The following is a 23,586-nucleotide window of genomic DNA, read 5'->3' on the forward strand; positions in this document are numbered from 1 at the left end:
AAACTTTGCTCTCTCTTTTTTTCCTCTATTTTGCCAAAGTGTAGCAAAATGTATCAATATCCTTTTTCCCACTCATTCAACCGTATGATGGCATGCAAGAGTGGGAAATTCGTCTTGCCATCTCATTACCACCCAACAAGGTAAAAACCACTTAATGTTCTTACTTTCACACCTAGCAAACAAGGTGTATTTAAGCATTTATTTACATTATGTTTGGATTAAAAGTAGTAAATGAAAAGAAAGGAAAAGGGGAAAAAAAAGGTGGAAAGCTAAAAATAAATAAATAAATACCCATTATTTTGTTTGTATTGTTAAAATTAGTAAAGAAAAGGAAAGTTAAATAATTTTAATTTCATTTTTATTTTGGATGAACAGGAGAAAAATATAATTATAATAAATTTTTACAATTGTAACTCTTTAATAAAATTATTTATAAAAGAAATTACATATTAAAATTTTGTTTTCATATTCTTTCCTTAACTTTCCCCCGAAATTGAGCTAATAAAAATTTTAACTTTTTAGAGAAAATAAAGATATTCAACTTTTACTTTCTCTAACCTAACTTACAAATTACATCCAAACAAAGAAAAGAAAAACAAGTTTTGCCTTACTTCCCTTTCCTCTCCCTACCTCTAATCCAAGAGATAATTGCCATTCCTCAAGTCCAATAGTTTAATGGTCACTTGACTTAATTAACTAGGACTAATTCTTCACCTAATCCTTCAATTGTTAAACCAATTTCAATATAGTCCTTACCCGAAATTGCAATTTATAATTTATAACTTTTAATGTCGTAACCACATCAAAATTTTCGAGTTGGAAATAAAACTTGTTATTTTAGATACGACCATAGAATAGATATTACCATAAGATAATTTTTTTTAAAATTGTTCTCTTTTTTCCGAAGAAAAGGAAAACCCTTAACAAATTAAAGTGTCATTCAGTCATTCAACTTCCCGATTTCCCGTGGGCCAAACAAAAATAGTTTAAAAAAAAAAAAGGAAATTTAAGAATAAAAAATTAGGTTAGCTGCCCGAAATTACGGGTAAGAAACGGAAAACACAAAAAATCTTGAAGCCCTCAACTCTGAGATGGCATCGACGACAGCCACCGCTCGAGCCGTCGTCTTCTCCCGCATCACCACCTTGTCCGCGAAACCTCTCCCACCTTCTCTATCTCGCTTCTTCCGTAACCGTCACAACCGCCCATTTTCCGCCCTAACTGTCAGCTGCTTAAACAGTGGCGGAGTCTGCGACGATGACTACTTCGTATCAACGCAGAAATCGAATTTAGATCGTGGATTGCTAGTAATTGCTAATATGTTGAAGAACATCGAACCTCTCGACAATTCCGTTGTTTCCAAGGGGGTTTCTTATTCCGCCAAGGAATCCATGAAGCGGACTATCTCCACTATGCTAGGGATTCTTCCATCTGATCACTTCTCCGTTTCGGTTTCCGTCTCCACTCCTCCTCTTCATCGCCTTCTATTCTCTTCTATCATCACTGGGTAACTTATTTTATTTTCGACCTCATAAAAACTTTTATACTTCATAATTTATTGCATTTTTTTTAAAAGAAAAACCTTTTTTTTCTCTTTAGGTATACGTTGTGGAACGCGGAGTATAGGGTTTCACTGATGAGGAATCTGGAAAGAGCAGCACCGGGCGAGGAGGTGGCGGGGGAGACAGAGGAAGCTATTAGGCAGCGGCAGGGAGAGGTGGTTGAGGAGAAAAGGGAGGAGAGAGCGAGTCAAGGTGATGGCTTTCAAGAATTCGAGAAGATTAGGTCGAGGGTTTCCGGGGAATTGTCGCCAGAGGCTTTGAAGTATATTGAAAAGCTGCAAGCGGAGTTATCTGATGCGGTGGAGGTAAGGATTTTACATTTTATATCAGTGAAATGAGGCTTGATATAATTATATGAAGTATTCTTAGGTAATGGTATCTTTGAGAAAATTAATTGTAGATTTTTCTGCTTCTAAAAATACTATTGGGTATTTAGATTCTGGTTTCTTCATTGAGTAGTGATTGAATTCCTTCATCCTGACTGTATCTCTGGTTTTTAGAGGGTTACAGCTACATTTATACCTAACAACTCATATTTGTGCCATTTCTTGTTTATGTTGTTGGTTACTTTTGCCTTGTGTTTGTATTTTGTTTGATATTGCCAAGTCTAGCCACAATCATGTTTTCACAATCAATTTTATACTGCCCTTTTCTTTCCTTGTTATGTGCTAATAAGAATGTTTATATTGATGACTGTCATGCCGTTTTTCCGAAGTTTACATTGGCTAGCAGTTGTTTTAGGGTGATCACTGTCGTGCTTGTCAATAGTTTGGCATTTAAGTATACATACATGTCTGTTTGTAGATAATGTGCTTTCCGTATATTCCCTCTGTATAAGCTAATTGTTTTATTTTGTTTCAGGAACTGAATGTGGAGAAGGAGAATGTGCAAATAGAATGTGAAAAGGAAAACAGGAATGATTTGTTGGAGTATTTAAGATCCTTGGATGCCGACATGGTAATGACCAAAATCATGTTTTTTATTAGATTATCTTGTTCTGAAAATGAATTATCTTAGTTTGATCCTACATGGAACTCAAAAATCTTCTCATTACGTAAAATTTTTGTTGCCAGGTCACTGAGTTATCCCAACCATCATCAGTACAAGTCCAGGAAACAATCCACCAGCTTGTTCAAAACATATTGCAAAGGCCCTTTAAGAATGAGCTTAAGAGGGACTCAGGGATAGTGAACAAAGGAAATAATCATCAAGATGTTGCCGATGAAACTTCTGGCACTGTTGGCACTTCCCGGGATTACCTAGCGAAGCTGCTTTTCTGGTACATTTTCTTACAAGTTAATTAGTTCTTAAATTTTGGTGCATTAGGCTTTTCTTGCACTCAAGACGTTGCTGAATGCATTAGGCTTTTCTTGTTTTCTTTTTGCTTTCTCCATCTATATTTGCCTTATGAACTGTAACATAGAGATCCATAAAACACTCCTCCTTTATAATATGTAATATTATTTGTTTATTCTTTCCTTTTTTATCATTTTCTTTGTGTTTTCTCCATCAATGTTTGCCTTACAAATTGTTTTATTCTGACAGGTGTATGCTATTAGGTCATCATTTGAGAGGCTTGGAGAACAGATTGCAACTAAGTTGTGTCGTCGGATTATTATAGAGTAAGGTTTGTGAAATTGTATAGCCTATCTTTTTCTTGTCTTTCTTGTGTTATTTTTGGTTTATCAGGTAATGTACATTCTTCTTCATGAAGCTATTAGTAAACTTATATTGTTCCAACTCTATTTTTTAAGTATCCGTATATAACATATATTCATGTTATGAATATGAGAATATGATCTTCAAAAAAATTAGGGTTAGAGAAAATTTGCTTGTTTTATTTGACTCTTTGCCTATACAGAACAGCAGGTGAAGGGGTGAGTCCTTTGAATTCGTAGTTGCAATATAACAATTCCGTTCAATACCTTTACCAAAAAGGAAGGTAGAAGTAATACTGGATACTATTGAATAGGCATTGAACTTGTGTAGGTTATATTACCAGGGCTGCTAGAAGTTGAGTGCAAAATTCAGAGCCAGGCAAGAATAAAGGTAGTAAATTATATCTATAAGCCTGTGGAATTGTAGACCTTTGTTGCTCCAATTGTTTAATTTTGTTTAACCCATTTTGACACTTGTGCTTGAAGTATAGTCGGATATGGATGCGGAGATATGAACCTATCCTTCATCCAACGACTCCAAATGCATCAAAAACATATGAACCTTCATCCAAGGGCTCCAAATTCACTATAGTCTTTAAACAATTGAATATAACCCCATACCCCAATGTGGGACACTTATTGAATGTACCTCATATGGGACACTTGTATGTTCACCCACCGGTTAATTGAATTCACAGTATTGAGTTTTTCTAAATTCACGGTTTACTCAAAAATAGGCAAAATGATTTACACACAAAACATAACTCTCTTGTTACAATACAAGCTGAAAAAAAAATCCCGCAGCTTCTTTGGTGTCTATTTACACAAAATAATAATAATAATAATAAAAAGAATACAAAGTGACTGAAAAGAGGTGAAAGATGAAGAATCAAAATAAATCACAAAGAATCAAATCTAAATCCATCCAATTGTCGATGCCGAGAATATCCATGAAATTTATACAAATCATAGGGTGCCCACAAGAAATCAACTGAACAAGGTCTCTTTGCATCTAATCTAACCCATGGTTTCCCTTTCCCACTCCAATGAAGCAAACTTATTGGACCAGGGTGCAATGTTCTGCAACTGTTAACCAAATTATCCCCACCAAGACCATGCTGATTCCACCTATGATCTATGGCTTCAATATCCCCACCAAAAACCAACAAAAATGGTGGCAGAGAACCCAATTCATAAATCCTTTTATCTTTCTGAACTCTCATCCATTTCTCAATCTCCCTTGTGTAATCACCTTGCCTCCATCTCCCCAAATCCATAACCATCACACCTGTGTTGAAATAACAAGCTCTTTTGCCTTCAAATACCTTTGAAAATCTTGGGTTTGACCAGAAATCACTTGTGAAATACTTGTCAAAGTTTGCATTGCAGTACTCGGGTGCCCCAATTGTTCTGGAACCAGTGAGATTTATGTTCCATAGCTTTTGGATGTTATCTACAACAATGGTGTCTGAATCTAAATAGATCACTTTTTGGATGCAGGTTTCAAGTAAGTCAGCTAAATAAATCCTTGCATAATTCAAAGGGTTGTCAAGAGCTTGACGGATTGAAGATGAAACAAGATCCCTTACAAGCTTTTTCTGGAAAACATAAACCTTGAAACTCAAAGATGGGAATACAGACTTCACGATCCGAGTTAGTTGGGTTGGTACAACCGAGCTGGAATCGGAGGCAATGAAGTGGAAGAACACGTTTTGTGGACATGAACCATGTTTCACAACTGAATGGATGGCTGCAATGGTGCCTCTCAAGTATTCAGGATCAATGGTCATTGCAATATGAACAACGGAAGAGTCACATATCAAAGTATCTTTACCCAAAACCGGACAGTGAGGTCCATTTTGATACACTGGTGCCTCCATGAACAAATCCGATTCATCCTCAGCTTTAAACAACCTGATTGAATTTGCAGGGAAAAGAAGCAATGAAGAAAGGAAAATAAACGCAAGAACAAATCTTGATAGGAACATGATATTGATTGTTGAAATCCAAAAAAAAAAATTGTTTGTTTGATCAAGTTCCTTAAGAAGAAAGTATTGGAGAACAATGGCTCCAATCCAAATGAAACTGAAAGGAAAAGTGCAATTTATATATATATATATATATATGAATAAATGAAGATGGAAAGAGTCCAATCAAGATTTAAACCAAAGTCCAAAAACGTCTGCTTTTTCTAAGAGGGGACGCGGAGAAGGTTCAATGGTCTGATTGACTCGTTTAATTTTCTTTTGTTAATTTGTTTGTTAATTGTTGGTTCCTGGAAACTGCTTGGTAGCCTTTATGTCGGTTCGTTCACCATTGGAAAAACAAGGGACCATGTGCTTTGAATTAATCATTCTTTTTTTGGGGGGGGTGAGGGCAGTGCGGTTGACGGAAGACCACATACCATGAACCAATTCAATTTATTTTTCAGTGATTCATGGTTAACCCCTTCAGTTTGTTTTGCATTTTTACCGATAGGTTTGAGTGGTGCCTCATGCTTAATTTCTACAAATTTTTCTCATTAATTTCAGTTATTTTTCTGTATCCATCAATCTTTCTTCTTTAAGATCCTTTTTTCAGAAAAAAAGAAAAAGAAATCAATTTATTTATGTTACCTTTCAAAAATAATTGGACAAATCAAAAAAATTAAATAAGAATAAAATATGTAGTTTTTATCCGATAAAAACACGGTTTGAGGCACAACACACCTAATTTACAATACACCTTTTAATGAGTTGAATTATCCGTCCAAGCATAAAGGTTCGTACGAAATTTGAAAATGTTTGAACAAGAATATTATATCCGAAAAATGAGCTCGAATAAAAAAATTAAATCCATTTAAACTAAGGATCAGACTCAAGCTTAAAGATTCAAAATCCAAGCTTAACCCGACTCGTTTTTAAGTTTATGATATTTTATATTATGTTATTTTTATATATTATGTAATTTATACCACAAAAAATAAATCTATACTAAATATACAATAGTACTCTAATGTAAACATTAAAATAATATAAAATTTAAAAATAAAAATATATTTATTAAATATTAAATTAAAATAATAAAATTTTAAAAAATTAAGAATAAAATGAGTGGATTTAAAATAAACTTGAATTATACAAATATGAGCAAATTTAAACAAAATTTATTTTAAGTCCAAATTTCAGACTAAACCAAACATAAGCAAGTATAATACCATGCTTAAACTCAACTTACCCAGCCATAAACACCACAAATTTAAAACTAAAACACGTTAAAACAGTCATTTTCAATCAAATTAATAACCTAATCTATGCTTTTGATACCTTTTCGTTTCCAAGAGAATTATTTCAATGTTTAAACAGTCACGTGGACAGCCATGAATGGCTGCAGGCTTTTATGTGTGATTATTTTTCCTTGTTGGAGTGTTCTATTTTGAGATTTTCTTTGACATCACAACAAAAATCACATTGACCAAAGATATGCATTTTTCTATTTTATTTTAATTTTCCTTTCTATACATTTATGTCTTTTGATTATTCTAACGCTACACCAACCTCAATCCTTCTGGAATCTTTCATTCAGCCGTTGAGGTCATTTAATTTGTGTCAAATCAGACATAATTTGGTACAATATCACAAAACCCCTATATTATATCTTAGATTACATTTTAGTCTCTTCAGTGAAAAAATAAAGAACGAATTAATCTCCATACCATTCTGTAGATTAACATAACCTACCGTCGGAAGAGTCCAGAAAACATTGCTGACAACGAATAATCGGTACATTTGTATTGATCAGAGTAACATAAGCTGCATTGCAACAAGCCAAAGATGTACGTTTTACAGGACCGGCTTTGAAAAAAGTAAAACAATGGAGAAGGAAATTTTGGCTTATGGGTCCAAAACACGCACATGAATATCAAATATGATGCTTTGAATAATAAAAAATGAAAAGAAAAAATTATACCTGTACTTAACTTCTAAATCTGGAAGAGTCTGAGAAAGCAAAGCAGACAAGGAGAAGAGTACAAAGAGAAGGCCAGTTCAAATTTAATGCATTTATTGTTGTTGTTCCCCCGTATTTTTTCCACAAAACACAGTTGTATCATCTGCCAGAGCAAGGTCCATGAATGACTCAGGATTCAATGGTTTTACAGCCCCCCCCCCCCCCCAATTACCTTGGGTTTATTTCCTACTCCTTGCTGTCATTGGTGAAGGTGTTGACCGTGATCCTTGGGTCATCACGCTTTTGTTCTGGGGTTTGGATGTTTGATCTTTGGTCTCAATTGGCTTTCTTGTCAGCTGTCTTGACTTTGTTTTCGACTGGCTTTCGTGCCGTCAGTTGTGCTTTAGTGATCTATGATTGCTGTCATGCACTCTCTGTTACAGCTGGACTGTATTGTTATTATGTCTGCTGCAATGCTCTCTTGTTTAATGAAGGTTTCTTACAAAAGAATTAATGCATTGGCTTCATTTGTGCAACTAGTAATGAATATATGCCTTCCAAGTAATACAAGCCAAAAAAGGAATTTTAGCAGGAAAGACTTTAATAGACTCTTAAGATTTGAGTTTACACACCCTAAAGCTGGATTTCAACAAGTAAAAGAAAGGAGATGGCTATCTTTATGAACATTATCACCTAAAGACTTGACTCATCGGTGTTATTTAGGCTTTGTTTAGCATTGATGTTAGCACAATAATACTAACCTAGCTTTTAGAACTTTAAACAATCCAGCGTGTCACCTAATGTGATAATCAACTGAACAGTTTGGATTTGAGGCTTTCAGCTGGTGTGTCTAGCCTAATACTAAACCCACTTATGAGGTTATTGTGGTTGCATGTCTTAAGAACTACTAGGCCTTTATTTGTACCTCTCTTCTTTAAAAATAAAAAAAAGTAAAGACAAGCCAGAACTCATAATCAATTATTCAAGATTCAACTTTAGATTGTATCAATTTCATCGTAAGTAGTCAATGCAGGTAACAAAGGAGAAGGAGAGAGGTAAAAAGAGCAATGTGATGAAATATCTAAGAATCCTCTCAACAGTGAGTAAAAGGAGAAACTGATTTCATGAATAGAATTTGCAGAAAGCAACCTGATAGCAAGAGATTAGACAGTAAAGGCCAAAGCCAGGTAGATTCTCTTCCCTGGCTCCATTTTCCAGCCTCACCAAAATTTTCTGGCTACAGAAAAGAAAGAAACTTCAAATGGAAGGGAAAAAACTTGAAATGGTGAGAGATGTTACCTTTTATCATTGGTCACCAAGCCATTTAAAAGGTGCAACTGCAAGCACAGTTCAGTCTGCTAATCTGATGTCTTAACCTGCAAAGTTCTCAAAACCGTATCTACAAAATGCATGTGTATATGCAAAACAAGTGCCAAAATGCTAGATTTGTGAAGGCTAGGCTGCATGATACAAATTAACTAAGTAGCACTCCGGAAGATGCATGCAGTTACTACATTTCAGGCAAAAAGAATCTAGGAAACAGTATATAACTGTGCATGATAACTCAAAAAGGAGAGAAAACACCAAAAGCCTACTTTATAAGAAAGAGAGAAGCAGGTTGAAAACCAAGCAACAAAGAAGAAGTGGATAAATTGCCAAAGTCCTTTTTGACATTACACTATGACTTTCCTGCCAAGAATCCGATATTCATATGAAATGCTTTAAAAAGATTTAATAAGAACATGCAAAAGAAAAACAATACAAATAGTTTGGACCAGAAAGAGAGCAATGGCAAGCAGTGAAAGCAAAAGTTACCACTAAATTAAAATCGCCAACCACAGTACTTGGATACAGATATTGACATATATTTCTTAAGAGTAAAGCGTGTAAAACATTATGCAAATAAATGAAACTAACCCTTGGCTTAATTCAGCATTAGGTCACTTCAGCAAACTGTTTCTAGACATTATTAATATACGGAGAGATATAAGACATGCATTTTATTAGGAGGAAAAACAAAGAAACTTTCCTCCTATGCTCTAGGACTCATTCTACAAGAACAAGCTAGTTGAAAAGCACAGCTCATCTATTGAAACATATATTTCTATTAATGCTATCATAATGTTTCCTACATCCAGGACACCGCCCATCCACTTCAAGAATCCTTTTGTGACAGAAGAGGCAAAGCAGAAATCCGCATGAACAAGGGAGAAAACTAGAATCTGTGGCATCCAAGTCCTCATAGCAGATAGGGCATGAAGAAGGGTGATACATAGTGCTCCTCTGTTTCCAGGTGATAGCCCCATGGCCACTATGCCAATTCGAATTCAAAGAAATGTCATGCTGTTTAGAAAGGCTTGGCAGACTTTGAGGACGCAAAACATCATCAGGCCTCCATGCTCGACAATTCGTGTGGGAACCATAAACTGTTTGCCTACTCTCTGAATTCGACTGATCTATTCTTTTGTCCTTGAACTGTTGGTCAGCACTAGCACATTCAACCATTGTTTCAGATTTAGCAGGAGAATTCATGGGTGAGTTATGTTGACTGTCATCTGCACTCAAGGCATCTGCAACATCCTCCCAATTGTCTAGGCACCCATCCTTCTCTTCCTCACTGACACTTCCAGAACAAGAACCAGTGCTACTGCCACTGCAGCTATGTACACTAATAGCTTCTTTCGTGTCATTATTTCCCAGATTGCTTTGAATGGGGCAGTTCATCAAGGACTCCAAATCACTTTCATGAATGCTCAGTGCATCTTCACTTTCCTCTTCCCTCAAATTTGTTTCCAAATTGCGCAATGATTTGTTCTGTTCATCAGCTCTCTTTGTGGAAAATGGAGGAGACCCAGCACACCCATTCAAATCCACTTTGCAGTCTTTGTTCTTTACTGCATTTGCAATCCGACTCCATTATGAGCACAACTAATTGAATTTACTAAAAATGCAGTAACTTGGTAATTTTTGCCAATCCAAACCCAAAAGCCATCTTAATAATTCACCTCATAAATAAGATAAAAATTGCTTCTTTCATATTAGTTCCTAGATCCCACCAGTAAATTTACCTTGGGTCAAAAGCTTTTTGCTTTTATCACAACTCTCTCCCTATAGTTCTTCTATGTATTTGATACTCAGAATGTGCATCCACCAACTTTCAATACTATAAAAATATTAAAAATGGTCAAAAGAAAAAAAAAATGGAAGAAGAAGGAACTCAACAAAACCATGTCGATAAAAATATGTAAGGCATTCATTTGGCTTAATAAAACGAAAAGAAAAACCCTAACGATAAGTACTCGAAATTCCCAATTTATTTTCCTATCACACGTCCAAAACCGCAACGTCCAATATAAGCGATTCATTCCTAACAATTAATTCTTTTTGTTCAAACAAATGCCCTTTCAATAATGCTCCATTCAGTTCTTTTAAAAAAAAATCAATCTTTCTAGTTTCTATTGAGAGAATCACATTCAAAATAAAAATAATATAATAATTAAAAAAATTACCTTGAGACAGCCATTGTTCACGCCTAACATCGAGCTTATACTGCTTCAATTTCGCCAATCTATTTGTCTAGATCATCAAAAAAAGAAGAAGAAAAAAACTTTCAAAATATGAAACTAATCTTAATCTACATTTCCTCATGAGACAAACACAAATTATTATTTTTTTAAATTACTCACTCTCTTCTTCTTAGAAGGGCAAGGCAGAGAAACATTGGAGGCGAAATCAGAAACCATGGTGAGAAACTGATACAATAAAAATTCTTTAGGGTGTTTGGCGAAGAGGAAAACAGTGTATGACGAAGAAGGAGATCAACGCCGGAGGAGAGAAATAACGGATTACCGGATAGAATGACGATCAAACGGCTGAAAATGGATAGAATGAGATACACACACAAACTCTGCATAGCCCTCCTTAGAATTGATTTCTTTCTATTTATATAAAAGTCTACTTACTATAATGGCCTTGCCATTTGAATTTTTTACCAAAATGTTTTTATGTTTTAAATAAAGAATTCTACTTTCAATAATGGTAAACTATTTTTTTAATGAAATTTTATATTTCACTACTTTGGCATCAGGTGGAAAATTAAATGAGAATATTTTTTCTTATTGTATTATTAAATAAAATTTTGTAAAATATAGAATTAATATCTATTCATGGAAAATCTCTTTTTTATGACTATTTTCACTGAAAGCATTTCTTTTTAAAACAATTCGCTTCTTTTCACTCATAAATTGTGTGTCACAAGTCCAATTTTCTTGAATATTAAGTCTCTTTCTTTCTTTATCTTAAAATTTATTTTTAATTTAAAATTTAACCAAATTCCTAAAAGAATAAATAAATGAGAGAACTTATAGAATAACAAAAACTTTCAAAACATATTTGAAAATATAAAAAAAATTACAGGCCAAATTTTTAGGCTACTAATCTCACATGTGAAAGTAAAATTAAAGAAGTTTCTCTTCTTTTCTTCGAAATGGGATGGTAGCAATAAGGTCTTTTGAATATGAAAAGGTTGAGTAAGAAATTTTAGTAAGTTTGGAGGGTATTTTAGGAAAATAATAAGATTATTAATTATTTGAATTTGGTTGAATTGGCGTAAGAAAATAAGAATGTTCTTAAAAAGGCCACGTGGATAGTCCAGATTCGACAAATCTGTTAGCGCTAAATCATCATATGGGCCTATTTCCCAAATATCTTATCACACTTTATTTTTGGGCCAGACTACCGGAGTAGGAGCTATTACAGTCACTTGTTCCCATCCTTTTTCTGCTTCATTTTATAGGAATGCAGAAAACTTTGATCAAACTGTTGCACAGTGACTGCTACACTGGCAGCGTTAAAAACTAAACTATCGGAGAATTAATGGTTGATAATCGCATTTTAGCTTCAGTCAACGTGATGACAACGTTAAGAGGTCTCCACTTTTCTGCATTAGTCTTCATGGAAATGAAAACTAAAAGTAATAACAAATAAGAAAAAAAAACAAAGTGAATTACACGAGAAAGTAATTAAGGAAGAGATGTTTGGGATATTCATAAGGTGTTCCTTTATGTATTGCATGAATGAATCCTTTGCCAGCAAAGGTGTACACTAGCGGCTATTTCATAACTCCACTCTTCCTTACGCTTATGCATTTCCCATATCAAGATTAGTCTGACCTCTATGACCCAATACATCCAATCCAATAAGTTTTTAGTATTTTGTTTGTAAACAATAAAACGAAAAATCGACCTCAAATATAATCAAATCACCATAAACAACTCTATATTGAAGTTGTTATATCCCAGATTAAATTAGTTCCTATTATTAAATAAATCAATATCATTTACCTTTAACAATGCGGATGTGAAAATTTGATGCACATTCCGTTAAGATTACTAGCCCTAACCCTTTATGCATTCTTGTATATCGTGTTTAACAATTCAAATTTCTTTTTTTATAAAATACGAGACATTAAAAACCCTGTTTTCTTTTTTCTTTTTTCCTTTTTTTTGTTATTACAAAATATCATGCAAAACCCTATTTACACAGTAATGGCTCAAGAACTTTGAGCATATGATCTTACAGATATGCTACATTTTTCTAACAATTTCTTCCTTCTTCAGTACTACTAGTATGGCCAACTTGCATCTAGTCTCCGCTTTCGGTTCGGTTGCACCAATGGCATTTCTACAGGAAATGCACAAATAGTATAAAGCTTGCAATGTTGTTCGTGCCGGATATTATTGGGAAGCCGATAAAAATTTATGGAACCGTTGTAGTCTTGCCTGAGTATTATATGATCCGCATTTTGGTGGCGAATTTCTTCTCCTACGACAGAAGAAATCTTCGGTGTCCAACACATAAGAAATCTGAACATAAAACATAGATCATACTTAAAAACAAATTTAAATTTTTTTTAAAATAATACATGCATATGCGGTTTATTATTAGTAAAGAAAGATTACCTTGTATGAATTGCAAGCTATCTTGTTCTCTAAGCCATTAACCAGTTCAACACCTTCCATAGCCATGCAAATGGCAGCAAATTCATCTAGGTTTGCATATTTTTTCTTGTTTCTGCAAAAATCTCAGCAGAGAAAAAGCCATATGAATGGCTGGTTATTGTATGGGGTTGTTCCAAATCTTTGCTACAACAAACTATAATAACACGAGGGGCTGGCAGAACCTATGAAATGAAACCTAATGTTGTCGGCTATTACCTCTTTAGCGTAACACCATGTGGTTCCTTTTTCCCAGGAAAGACTGATAGAAAATCATTGTGCAAAAAAGCTGAAAAATTAGGTTCCATTGAAACAGCAAAAGCCTCAGGTTTTTCAATCACATTGTCCATCAGCTGAATAGATAATCGAGATGGAGAAGATGACTGTAACAAGGGAAACAAAATAAAACAATTATACATGCAAACATACACAAACGCATTATAGCATTTCATGTGCCTTATTTTGTGTTTCAGTTCGATTCTTTTTCCAAAAAAGTGGTCGTAGTAGAGGGCATGCAAACTTACGGATTTCAATCGATAAATATTCTCCTCATGAAGGAGGACACGCGCATTTTCGTAATACACTGAATCCATTGTCCTTGCATGTTTCCGGGATTTTTCATACTCAAACAGTTGAAGAAGCTTATTATCCATCTCATCTGTTGCAACAGCTTGAAGCTGCAACGAAACTATCATTCAGTACAGTAGAAAAAAAGAGGAAGACACGAACGATCATCAAAGAAAGCAAACCTGCTTAACCAATTTATATATTAACTTGTCCAATGTGAATAATACGTATGACTGGTTTCCTATTATTGCTCGACATTCATCTTCAAACTTCATATTGTCAGAAGATCCATCAAGTAGACTGTACAGTGCACTCATAAATCTATGTAGCAAAGAAATGAAGCTTTTGAATTAGAATAAACCAGGCAATATTGTTTGGCAAAACTATTGATTTGTAAATCACCTGGCATATAAATCTGAAGAACACAATTCTTTTGAGTTTTTCCGCTTTAACTCAGCACCTGTTGAGTTTGTTTTCGCAGACAGTATTCTTTCATATAGGATCTAAACAAAAAAATCCAAAGATTGAAGACTTGTTAAAATGTAGAAAGAAAAATTAGAATAAATAACTAAATGACTCAGGGCGCTTACGCACTTGATGAAATCTGAAAAGAACATAGAAATCATCATTTGCATAAAAAACCCGAGAAATGTTTTGATCTTCTTCAGGAAAAACTGCAGGTACGTGTTTTGCAAGAGGCTTCACCGTAAAAAGAAACTGTTCGGAAGTTGCAACAGACATGCCATCTCCTCCTGCATGCATATCATTCATCCCTTCAGCTTCACCTTCGCTCTCAGCCTTACCATCAACTTCATCAAGCTCAACCTCTTCCTCTTCGTGCTCTCCACGGGAGCATTCATCATCTGCAGACTCACTGCCTGATGCATCATCACCAGCCTCAGAGGCATTTTCACCATCCTCATCATCAGCATCTGCACCATTTTCAACTCCAGCATCCTTACATTGTGACCCTTTTCCAGACTGATACTGTCCACTTTCAACACTATGCTTCGCCACTGGAACAGCCTTTAGGCCATTATCACCATGAGCAACAAAATTATCCTCCTCAAAATCACCATTAGGTGATAATTCACCTTCTTCTTTCTCAATTTTCAAGGGACCAGCAAGTTCTTCGAGATATCTACTAGCATTAGTCTCATCTGTAGGCACTCCATTAACTAATAGAGCATGTTTTGTTACATCACCACCCTGAAATACCAAGAAAATTCACACAAGCATTTTATGACTAAAATATTCAAAGAAATAAAAAGATGTCAATTATTACTTTATTTTACAAAAGGAATTTGTAATATCAGCTTCAGCCATGCTAAGTAGAATACAACAGTCGACAAAGCATAAACTCATACCTCTGATGTGTGCAGAAGATCTGCATTAGCTTCAGGTTCAAGATCCTCACCAGCTGCAACGCTACTAGGTCTAGATGCTGCTGCATGACATTATTGAAATTCTAAATCGCAGTATTGCAACAAAATTTTGGAGAGCAGGGAATAATAAGATGAAATTAATAGTAAAAACTAGTTCAATGAACAACAAAATCAGGGAAAATAGTTGTCACAGATTCTTTCAGATATACACACCTGAAGCCCCTTCAGTATTGCTTTTGCTGTGATTATTTTCGGCTTCAAATGCAAGGGCTCCAATTGCCAGCATGTTTATTCCAGGTTGAGTGTTCTTCTTTAAATCATCTCTAGATAAATGACTTGAGTGTTCTTTGGCTGAAGTTTCCCCATTTGCCAAACCATTTCTGCAGGAATTAGTTAATTCAGGTGAACCATTCTCATCTCTGTCAGTGGCAGCCTTTTGTTGTGTAGAATTAACAGTAGTATCAGCTCTGGGACTTCCACCACTTTCAGCAATGCTTGACGTAACGCAGTTTACAGCAGGATTCTGAGCTTTACCAGCATCATCAGTACCCTCTTTGCCATTAGGTCGAGGAGGAATGCCCGACATTGGCTCCACGAAAGTGGTCCAGAGCCTCATTACTTTACTTAACTGTTCTTTAGTCGAGCACATCTCTTCACATGAATATTCTATAAGTTTATATAGGTCTTCATGAATGTCAACATCCAAATATTCATAGTTGAGGTGTGGAGCTAAGGGTTGTCTGTGACCAGCAACACTAGCCACAAGAACGTCATCCTCTTTCTGGTTCTTCTCTTTCAACTCCTTGATTTCAGCCACTAAAGCTGTAATTGGAAATAAGGATCAATATGATGGGATTAGATAAGCAAAGCAATAAGAATATAGAAGATAGAAACACCCTCAAGAGACCATGGAATAGCATGCAACAATACTTTTAAAATCTATCAAACTTGCGGCTTTGGTACAAATGAAAATTTTCCCTCAACCCTTCAGCAGGATATCGCAACATTTGAAATCATATTATTAAAGACATAATTAATGGTTTCATCAATGGTAAATTTTGCAACATGGGAAAATGCAGCATTTTGCATTGTTGATATGGAAAGTCCTCTTACATTTTACACTCAAGTTCTTTGAATCGTGCTGCTTGAAATAGAAGCTGCGATGATCAAGTGATTTATAATGGTTTTTTGAATAAATTTCAGCCCAAACTTTGTTAAAGTCAGAACGGCACTTTGTCCACTCTTCTTGCTTCTGCTTCAGGCGAGTTAAAATGACAGGCAATGCAAGAGCAGGGTTTTTATGTAATATTTCCATTACATCAAGACCATGGTCACCATATAAACGCTCAATGCACCTCAAATTTAGAACTGCAGTGATTCAGAAGGGATCAAAAATAAAAAAAGATGAACATCCAACTAGCAGATACTAGGGTATAATTCAATGATCAAGTAATAAATACAAACCAGTAAAGTATTCTTGTACACGAATTGGAGAATCCATATTGATTTTATTTTCATTAATGCTGTTCAGAAGGTCCTCGGCACGCTTGGCAGTTGAACTCACAGATTCTAGCAACATATCCAGTTCAAATCTACAAGCAGTAGACAAGAAATCTATTATGTCTAGAAGGATCCAGTACATTAAGTTGTGATCGGAATAACATAAGAACCAAATAACAAAGAGAAACAAAAACAATTACTATATTTGTTGCATACATAGTACTGGGACATATAGAGGGCAGTCGGCATATTTTACCTATCATCCTCACATCTGAATAAGCTCTCTTCATACTGATTTCGGCGCATGTGCTTAAAAGAATAATCCTCACTTCCTGAAGTCACAGATACCCAGTGATCATTCAGCACTTGAGCGCCAAGCGCTGATCTTTGACTTGCCGAAGGTATTGGATACTGAAAGACAAACACCAAAAAACATCAAAATCAGAATATCAAATCAAGCATAATTCGCATTTGAAAAAAATAATCAAGATTTTATACATCATCAGGCAGAAGCCGATAGCTTGGGGTACAACTTTGGCAGTTGGAAAGGTCAAGTTCCTGTATGGATTTTGCCAGATACTCCCTGTATCTCTCCTTTTCCTTAGGCCCCTCCATTTCACGCCTCTGTTCTCTATCTTTTTCCTCTATCTTCACTGGCCTGGACGTATGTCCATTTCCACTAAGTGATTCTGCAATCAAAGGGGTAAACATCATTGCAACTTATATGTATGCAACTATAAGTTCTCAATAGAAGCTATTTTCACTTATCAACCAAAAAAAAAAAAAAAAGGGGGACCCTATGAACACAAAGCTATTGCACAATCAAAGCCAATTTCATCTCCTATGAACGAATGTGAAAGATAACCTTTGATACACGCCACTAGCTGTTTAACTACTTTACCGAAAACAGTCAAATCACACAATTCATTGGCTTCTCCTCTAAGGAAGTAAAAAAACCCCACATGCTCTTTCTCATATCACCTATACGAATCCGAAGCTAACCCCTGCACCTGATTCATCCCCTTGAATAACGGGTTTGCCGGAGAAACTTCCTTTGAATTGGTGTTGGGGAGATGGGAAATATGAAAACAATAGATGTGACACACCAAATAAGGCTTGTTGCCAAGACCCCATCCTCTTGCAATATAAATATACAAACATAAGATTTTATTTGCATCTCATAACATTAAACTATGCAAATAAGAGAATAAGACAAATGAGACAATGGTTGAGAAAAATAAGAACATGTATAACAAAATGATACAAAGGGAAGATATCAATTACATACTTTTACTAATAACACCAGCAAGAAGCCCGTCTGCAGAAGACATTTGGGTTAGAAACAGCCATGAGGATAATCAAAATAAAACTTAAAAAAGATACTTCAGCAGTTACCAGTGTTCTCACAACACTCCAAGAACTGATTGAACTCATTCATAAGATCTGGATGCTTGCCAAGTAAATCAGTCACCTGAAATAGGCAGAACCAGCAAAGGTAGAAAGTGAACATGCGCCTCTTGATAATTTTACAAAGATAAGTGGATTGAATGAAAAGTCAAATGTAACATACCAAATTTTGCAAATCATTTCTTTTTATTATTCCATAGCTATAAATATTAAGGCACTTTAAGAATGCCTGGTGGTCATCAGAACTGCATAGCCTCTCCTTAACTTTCTCACAGAATATGAACCCTTGGTTGCACATGCCTGAGATTTAAATAGGAAAAACCTAAAACTCATAAGGTTGATATATCAAGGACAAGAAGAATGTGATTAGCCCCAATCACATTACACAAGCACAGAAAAATATTTGAAAACTCCAAAGGAAAGGCTGTAAAAGGTCATTAACAATCATGTGCGAATACAAAATTCAAAGGAATTCCCCTTGGGTTAAAACCTTGATAGTATTTCCCTACATTATGATAACACCTGATGCAACTTCACCCTTAAAGAGTTATCAATTTTTCCTATCATTTCCCCGAGTCTATCAACACCCCGGAAATATTAAGAGCTGAGTTTGCTAAAACATCAAGATGGACTACCTAACCTCTTAGTACTTTTCCCAGCCATAGATCGCTTCAAAATCACAGGAAACAAAAATAACATGCTTATACAGCTTCCTTCCAGTCAAAAGTCAAAAGATCATTGAAAATTGCAACTAACCTAATTTAACCATATCTCACATCTTCATCTAGGCAAAAATAAAACTACAAGCTCATTCTCACCAGTAAATCACATAAATGATTGATGGAGAGAAGCACCTTGAAGAATATATAATGACTACTTTATTAGCAATAGATGACAAAAGAACAACAAAACAGTCACCCTAATACATTAAAGAAAACTATATAACTATAGTATTTGAAAACAAAAACAAAAATGATAGCTTGCATATTATAAACAAATACAAGCTGTCAAAAAGTAGATAGACTCACTTTTAAAAGTCTCTCTCTCATCATTGGAAGCAAATCCTTCAATCTTCCTTCCCAATCTCTTTTTGTCAGGAAATCGCTGCAAGTTAAAATCCCTGTTGTTGTCATGCTCAGGATCATCATGTTCACGAGTTCTCCGATCCCTACTGTCCTTTTCCACACGCTTTCTCTGGTCTTTTTGCATTTTCAGGATATCTTTATCATCATCCAGTTCAGGACGATCAACACTGAGACCTCTGTCAGCATGGGCTGTCATAATCCAATCCCTCTGACGTTGCTGTAAAAAAGATTCCATATCACAAATGCCTCAAAGTAGCAAGTACCAAAAATTGTATATTAAAAACAGTGACAGTTGCCTTGTCCATTTGTATATGCTGCAAGGTGGGTGTAGCAGAGCTTTGCTCATTATAGCGCTGAGTTGAAGTTCGACCATATGGAACTTGTTCAGTCAAAGGCGCTGCTGAAGAATCTGGTAAAAATCTTGTGAACTCATCTAGCAGATCAGGATGGTCCTCAAAAAGAGAAGCAACCTAAAGAAAACAGAAAAAGAATCAAGTAACATTTTCTGGTAATAAAAGTTCAAAGAGATTAATATTCAGAAAGCACCACAGAGCCAATGAACACTGGTACAAACCAAAATAAGACATATTACCTCATTATAGACCTCATTTATGTCCTTGTGCTCCTTCCTGTACATATTCAAGATATCCAGGAATGATTTATAAACATACTCATCGTTTTGGAATCGTTTCTGCAAAATAAAATGTATAATTTAGATGGCTAGACAAGGAGTTGATAAGGAGAACAATTATGGAACAATGGTTTCACCTTTATCTTGTTAACAAAACTGATTGCTTCTTCAAATTCCACCGTCTTTTTCGGAGGAGCCTCATTCTCATGAAGGGTTATTTCATATCCCTTAGGTAGGAAGGTATTAAATCCATAAATCAAGTTGTTGTGCCCTTTGAATAATTCCTTAACTCGGGCAATGACACCAACTGTATCAGTTCTGCAGACGGTGAAAGATGCATTGAACATTTAGCAGTTCAAAGCAAGTAACACATTTATTTCATTGACTAAACTCAATGTTTCAAAAGTTGATACCTCTGAGCCTTGAAATCCTTCATGACTTCAAGGAACATGTCGTATTTCTCTTTTTTATCCTGAAACATCTCCTTCACTTCCTTTAGATACGTTAAAGCATCATTTGTAGTCAGTTTCTGTGACATGCCTCCTCCTACCGTTCCTCCACCTTCACCTCCTCCGGCTGCTCCTCCCCTTCCCACTCCCCCTCCACCCAGCATTTGGTTTTGCCCATAGCTTCATAGGTAAATAATCATCACAAAATTCAGAACCACAACCATTTGACTTACACAGATCAAGAACTTCAAAAGTTTTTCTTGTTTAATCTAATATGCTTTTAAAAGATAAAGTTTCCAATAAACTAGAAGTAAATTTACTACTTACTACAAAACCAAGTGAAAAAATCCTACTAAGAGTAACGATCTCAGAATCACAAAAACCAACCTGCTTTTCAAGCAAAACATGACAAGACAAGCCAAAAGCATAAATATAACTCGATTCAGGTGGTCAACAGAACAAACCCATAAGCAAAAAGTTCAACAACATTCCCTGTCTAACCTCATTAAACAAAGCAATTAAAGCTCACGACAATATCCAACTAGTCATCAAACCAAAAACAACCCAGATTGCCAATGAAACCAAACTTTCATATAAAAGCAAAACCAATGATACAAACCCTCGAAAAAGAAAAGCAAACTAGTTTAAACAGATTAAAGAAAATATAGCCAACAAAAGAAGAAAAGAAAACAACTTACGATTCAGCCCTCGAAGAACCAAATGGGCGTTTAAATTGAGAACCGGAATATATATCCTCTCTTATTCGCTTCATCCCTGTAAACCAAAAAAAGAAGAAAAAAAAATCAAACATGAGTAATTTTCGAAGAAGTTGAAGAATTGGATTAAAGAAATCTACGTACCTCTGTAACAGATCTTACAGAAGGGAAAGACACAGAAACCAAAACCGTTCTGATCCTTTGTTCTGGTTGGGTTGTGTAAAGAGGTAAAAGAATTGAACAAACACAATATATGTAATATTTATATAAGCAAAAGAAGAGGTACAAGAGAGAAGCTCGGTACGTAGGGAAAGTCCAAATCCAAAAATCAAAAGAAAATTTCTTTTATATTCAGAAGACTGGTGAAGGTAAAAGAGAGAGATGGCTTATGTGTTCCTAAATTTGGAAAACACGCTTTTCTGTGCTATGTATTGTTCTTCCTTTATGTATTGTGGTTTCCTATTTACTTATTTTCTTTGGGTTAATTTCCAATTCGATTTTATTGTATTTTATTTTTTTAATTTCCTCCTAATACCAATTCCAATTTAAAATTTGGCATATCCTAAAGTCTTGCTTCTGGATTGATTTTGGTGAATTAGGGTTGATTTTTCATGAAAATTTGAATATCATTAACATGTATTTCCCTTTTAGGTTTATTTTTCCTTGTTTATCCAATAATTATTTTTGAAATTTACAATTTTGTATTTAAGTATAATCACTCCAATACATCTAATAGCTATAAGTACTGCACAGTATAACTAACTATAACTAATCAAAACAACTTACACATTTTACTGACTAATTTAGCAAGGCCCATTTCCAAGTATATTTATAGAAATGGGTCAATTTTTGCATTATTTATCGTAAAGGGTCGATTTTGGCAAAACGCGTTCACGTAGGAGCATATTAGAGTAAAATTTCTAGCAAATCGCGCCTCTGGGGAGCGTTTTTGCTATGTCAGCACAAAACACGATGACATGGACACGCTTTGCTGACGTGGCAAAAATGCTCCCTCAAGGGCGTGTTTTGCTCCGTTTTTTTTAGGTTAGGGCTTTTTGCATGTTTAGTCCCTAGGATTTTTTTATTTAGGGTTTTTAAGGTTAGGGTTTTGTTAAAATAATTTAGGGCTAGGTTTGTAGGGTTTATGGTTTTGTTAAAATAATTTAGAGTTCTGGGTTTTAGTAATTGTTAAAAATAAATCAGGATTTAATGTTCTTTTTTAAAATTAATTAAATTAAGGTTTAGGGGGCTTTAATAAATAAATTAAATTTGGGTTTAGTTTTTTTTAAATAATATTGTGTTTAGGTTTAGGGTTTAGGGAAAATTATATTGACAATAAGGATTTTGGTTTTTTTCTACAATAGTTTCTGAAAAAATAATTTTAGAAAGACTTTTCTGAACAAATAGTGTCAAAAACGCTTCAAGCAGGATGCACTGTCAGCAAAATTACTGAAAAAAGCTCCCACATAGACGCTCTTTTTCTATAATAGTTCCTAAAAAAATAATTTTAAGAAGACGGTTCTGAATAAATAGTGTCAAAAACACTTCAAGCAAGATGCACTGTCAGCAAAATTGATGAAAAAAGCTCCCACGTGGACGCTCCTTTTCTACAGTAGTTCCTGTTTGGCCTTAGGATATAAATGAGTCAAATTTCATTCTCAGGTTGCATAAATTACAGCAAAAAAATTAGAGAGGCTAAGCAAAATAGAAATTGAAAATAAGTGAACATATTAGTGCTGCTATTTACTATGATAGTGAGGTCCGTGACACCGAGAACGGCGTTGTCTTTTATCAGAGAATACAATGCAAATGGTTTTTAACCAGACTATAGATTTGACAGAATTTGGTAAAAGAATTAGGCGCAAAATCTTCGGAAAAATGCCAATCAGGGTTTCTTCTATTAAGTATCGATTTTGTGCTTCAATTGATCTCGTGACATATGACTCATTTGATATCAAAGGTGGTCGTAGCTTTGAGGCGATGGTGTAGACTCATCTCGCCAGTGGATCACCCTATCTTAAGTTATATGTACAATTTTCATCGGTAAATGAAACATTTGTGACTTCAACATCTACTGCTATTCGAGAGAAATACACGACCCCTGCCCGACACTTCATTAGTGAGAGGCAGAACACGGAAGCGCCCGTGTTTGGTGGCAGTATGAAATATACAACTCTTGTACGACACTCAGTTAGTGGATGAGACATGCACATCGGTAGGTCAATGTTCGATGTTGGAAATACGTATTGAAGAATGACATCAACTTCTAGTGGTTGGCAATCCATATCTGATTGGGGACGTTACGAAACGTCCACAGGAAGGGATGATGTACTCCATATGATATCCACCGGTGAGGGGACCTCGTACGTTGTAGATGATGAGTCCGATATGGATCCACCTTAAGATCCCGACCCTGATAATACAGAAGTTATATTATTTTTTAAATCGGAGTCTGTTCCATCTGAACCTGAAGACATTAAAGGGGGTTCAGATGAAGAAGAAGATCTACGATTCAGGGCGTACTCGCCTCCAGCCCACATGCATAATATCGATATATTGGCAAATGATGTGTTGGAGTTTCCAGATCTACCATACAGAAGGCGTGACCATACAAGTTCGTCATTGGATTCGGGTGAATTGGAAGTTGGTAATGAGTTTTCCAATAAGGATAGTTTTCTTGGTGCATTGAAACAACATAGCATC

The 23,586-nt window shown here is 35.2% G+C and overlaps 4 protein-coding genes across 13 annotated transcripts; 1 reads left to right on the forward strand and 3 right to left on the reverse strand.

Moving 5' to 3' along the window:
* The first annotated feature begins 966 nt into the window (after positions 1-966).
* Positions 967-3,935, forward strand: LOC105780001 (hypothetical protein). Of its 7 annotated transcripts, none has more exons than XR_001129161.2 (7): positions 967-1,507; positions 1,600-1,867; positions 2,424-2,519; positions 2,636-2,841; positions 3,108-3,189; positions 3,552-3,611; positions 3,707-3,935. XR_001129161.2 is itself a non-coding variant. In XM_012604050.2 (6 exons), exons 1-5 carry the CDS (start codon positions 1,092-1,094, stop codon positions 3,181-3,183), a joined length of 1,062 nt encoding a protein of 353 aa, XP_012459504.1. In that variant the 5' UTR covers positions 967-1,091; the 3' UTR covers positions 3,184-3,189; positions 3,552-3,935. The 7 variants fall into 7 exon arrangements, 3 of the variants coding, with proteins under 3 accessions (XP_012459504.1, XP_052485609.1, XP_012459503.1); XR_001129162.2 differs by having other exon boundaries at positions 3,712-3,935; XR_008195349.1 differs by having other exon boundaries at positions 3,108-3,184.
* Positions 3,936-3,966: 31 nt separating this feature from the next.
* On the reverse strand, positions 3,967-5,315 carry LOC105780000 (probable galacturonosyltransferase-like 10). The gene has a single exon (XM_012604048.2). The coding sequence runs from the start codon at positions 5,206-5,208 to the stop codon at positions 4,120-4,122; it is 1,089 nt and encodes a 362-aa protein (XP_012459502.1). The 5' UTR covers positions 5,209-5,315; the 3' UTR covers positions 3,967-4,119.
* Positions 5,316-8,946: 3,631 nt separating this feature from the next.
* On the reverse strand, positions 8,947-11,059 carry LOC105780366 (uncharacterized). 2 transcript variants are annotated; one of them, XM_052629650.1, is made up of 4 exons: positions 10,997-11,059; positions 10,834-10,899; positions 10,657-10,723; positions 8,947-10,041 (listed from the first exon to the last, which is right to left on the reverse strand). In XM_052629650.1, the coding sequence occupies exons 2-4, from the start codon at positions 10,888-10,890 to the stop codon at positions 9,230-9,232; spliced, it is 936 nt and encodes a 311-aa protein (XP_052485610.1). In that variant the 5' UTR covers positions 10,891-10,899; positions 10,997-11,059; the 3' UTR covers positions 8,947-9,229. The 2 variants fall into 2 exon arrangements, with proteins under 2 accessions (XP_052485610.1, XP_012460107.1); XM_012604653.2 differs by having other exon boundaries at positions 10,834-11,059.
* Positions 11,060-12,568: 1,509 nt separating this feature from the next.
* Positions 12,569-21,309, reverse strand: LOC105779703 (paired amphipathic helix protein Sin3-like 2). Of its 3 annotated transcripts, none has more exons than XM_052629651.1 (23): positions 21,028-21,309; positions 20,866-20,941; positions 20,132-20,347; positions 19,856-20,036; positions 19,680-19,778; positions 19,384-19,557; positions 19,031-19,304; positions 18,166-18,302; positions 17,991-18,066; positions 17,884-17,913; positions 17,094-17,284; positions 16,852-17,006; positions 16,560-16,687; positions 16,209-16,463; positions 15,309-15,917; positions 15,078-15,157; positions 14,416-14,919; positions 14,113-14,213; positions 13,893-14,031; positions 13,668-13,820; positions 13,363-13,526; positions 13,108-13,219; positions 12,569-13,011 (listed from the first exon to the last, which is right to left on the reverse strand). In XM_052629651.1, exons 2-23 carry the CDS (start codon positions 20,937-20,939, stop codon positions 12,883-12,885), a joined length of 3,981 nt encoding a protein of 1,326 aa, XP_052485611.1. In that variant the 5' UTR covers positions 20,940-20,941; positions 21,028-21,309; the 3' UTR covers positions 12,569-12,882. The 3 variants fall into 3 exon arrangements, with proteins under 3 accessions (XP_052485611.1, XP_012459048.1, XP_012459047.1); XM_012603594.2 differs by having other exon boundaries at positions 14,305-14,919; positions 15,078-15,154; positions 21,028-21,308; XM_012603593.2 differs by having other exon boundaries at positions 14,305-14,919; positions 21,028-21,308.
* Positions 21,310-23,586: the final 2,277 nt, after the last annotated feature.

Source organism: Gossypium raimondii, chromosome 4, assembly GCF_025698545.1.
Source record: "Gossypium raimondii isolate GPD5lz chromosome 4, ASM2569854v1, whole genome shotgun sequence".
Classification (NCBI taxonomy): Eukaryota; Viridiplantae; Streptophyta; class Magnoliopsida; order Malvales; family Malvaceae; genus Gossypium; species Gossypium raimondii.

What these genes read in the sequence shown, in the direction of transcription:
- LOC105780000 (XM_012604048.2), bottom strand. Translation starts at nt 5,208, where the DNA reads ATGTTCCTATCAAGATTTGTTCTTGCGTTTATTTTCCTTTCTTCATTG.
- LOC105779703 (XM_012603593.2), bottom strand. Translation starts at nt 20,939, where the DNA reads ATGAAGCGAATAAGAGAGGATATATATTCCGGTTCTCAATTTAAACGC. An exon ending in TAAATGAGGTCTATAATGAG is followed by an intron (nt 19,558 to 19,679) that starts GTAATATGTCTT and finishes TGTTTTCTTTAG; the next exon opens with GTTGCTTCTCTTTTTGAGGA. An exon ending in TCTTCAGATTTATATGCCAG is followed by an intron (nt 14,032 to 14,112) that starts GTGATTTACAAA and finishes TTTGCTACATAG; the next exon opens with ATTTATGAGTGCACTGTACA.
- LOC105780001 (XM_012604050.2), top strand. Translation starts at nt 1,092, where the DNA reads ATGGCATCGACGACAGCCACCGCTCGAGCCGTCGTCTTCTCCCGCATC. An exon ending in GATCCTTGGATGCCGACATG is followed by an intron (nt 2,520 to 2,635) that starts GTAATGACCAAA and finishes TTTTGTTGCCAG; the next exon opens with GTCACTGAGTTATCCCAACC. An exon ending in CTAGCGAAGCTGCTTTTCTG is followed by an intron (nt 2,842 to 3,107) that starts GTACATTTTCTT and finishes TTATTCTGACAG; the next exon opens with GTGTATGCTATTAGGTCATC.
- LOC105780366 (XM_052629650.1), bottom strand. Translation starts at nt 10,890, where the DNA reads ATGGTTTCTGATTTCGCCTCCAATGTTTCTCTGCCTTGCCCTTCTAAG. An exon ending in GCCCTTCTAAGAAGAAGAGA is followed by an intron (nt 10,724 to 10,833) that starts GTGAGTAATTTA and finishes TTGATGATCTAG; the next exon opens with ACAAATAGATTGGCGAAATT. An exon ending in TGAACAATGGCTGTCTCAAG is followed by an intron (nt 10,042 to 10,656) that starts GTAATTTTTTTA and finishes TTGCAAATGCAG; the next exon opens with TAAAGAACAAAGACTGCAAA.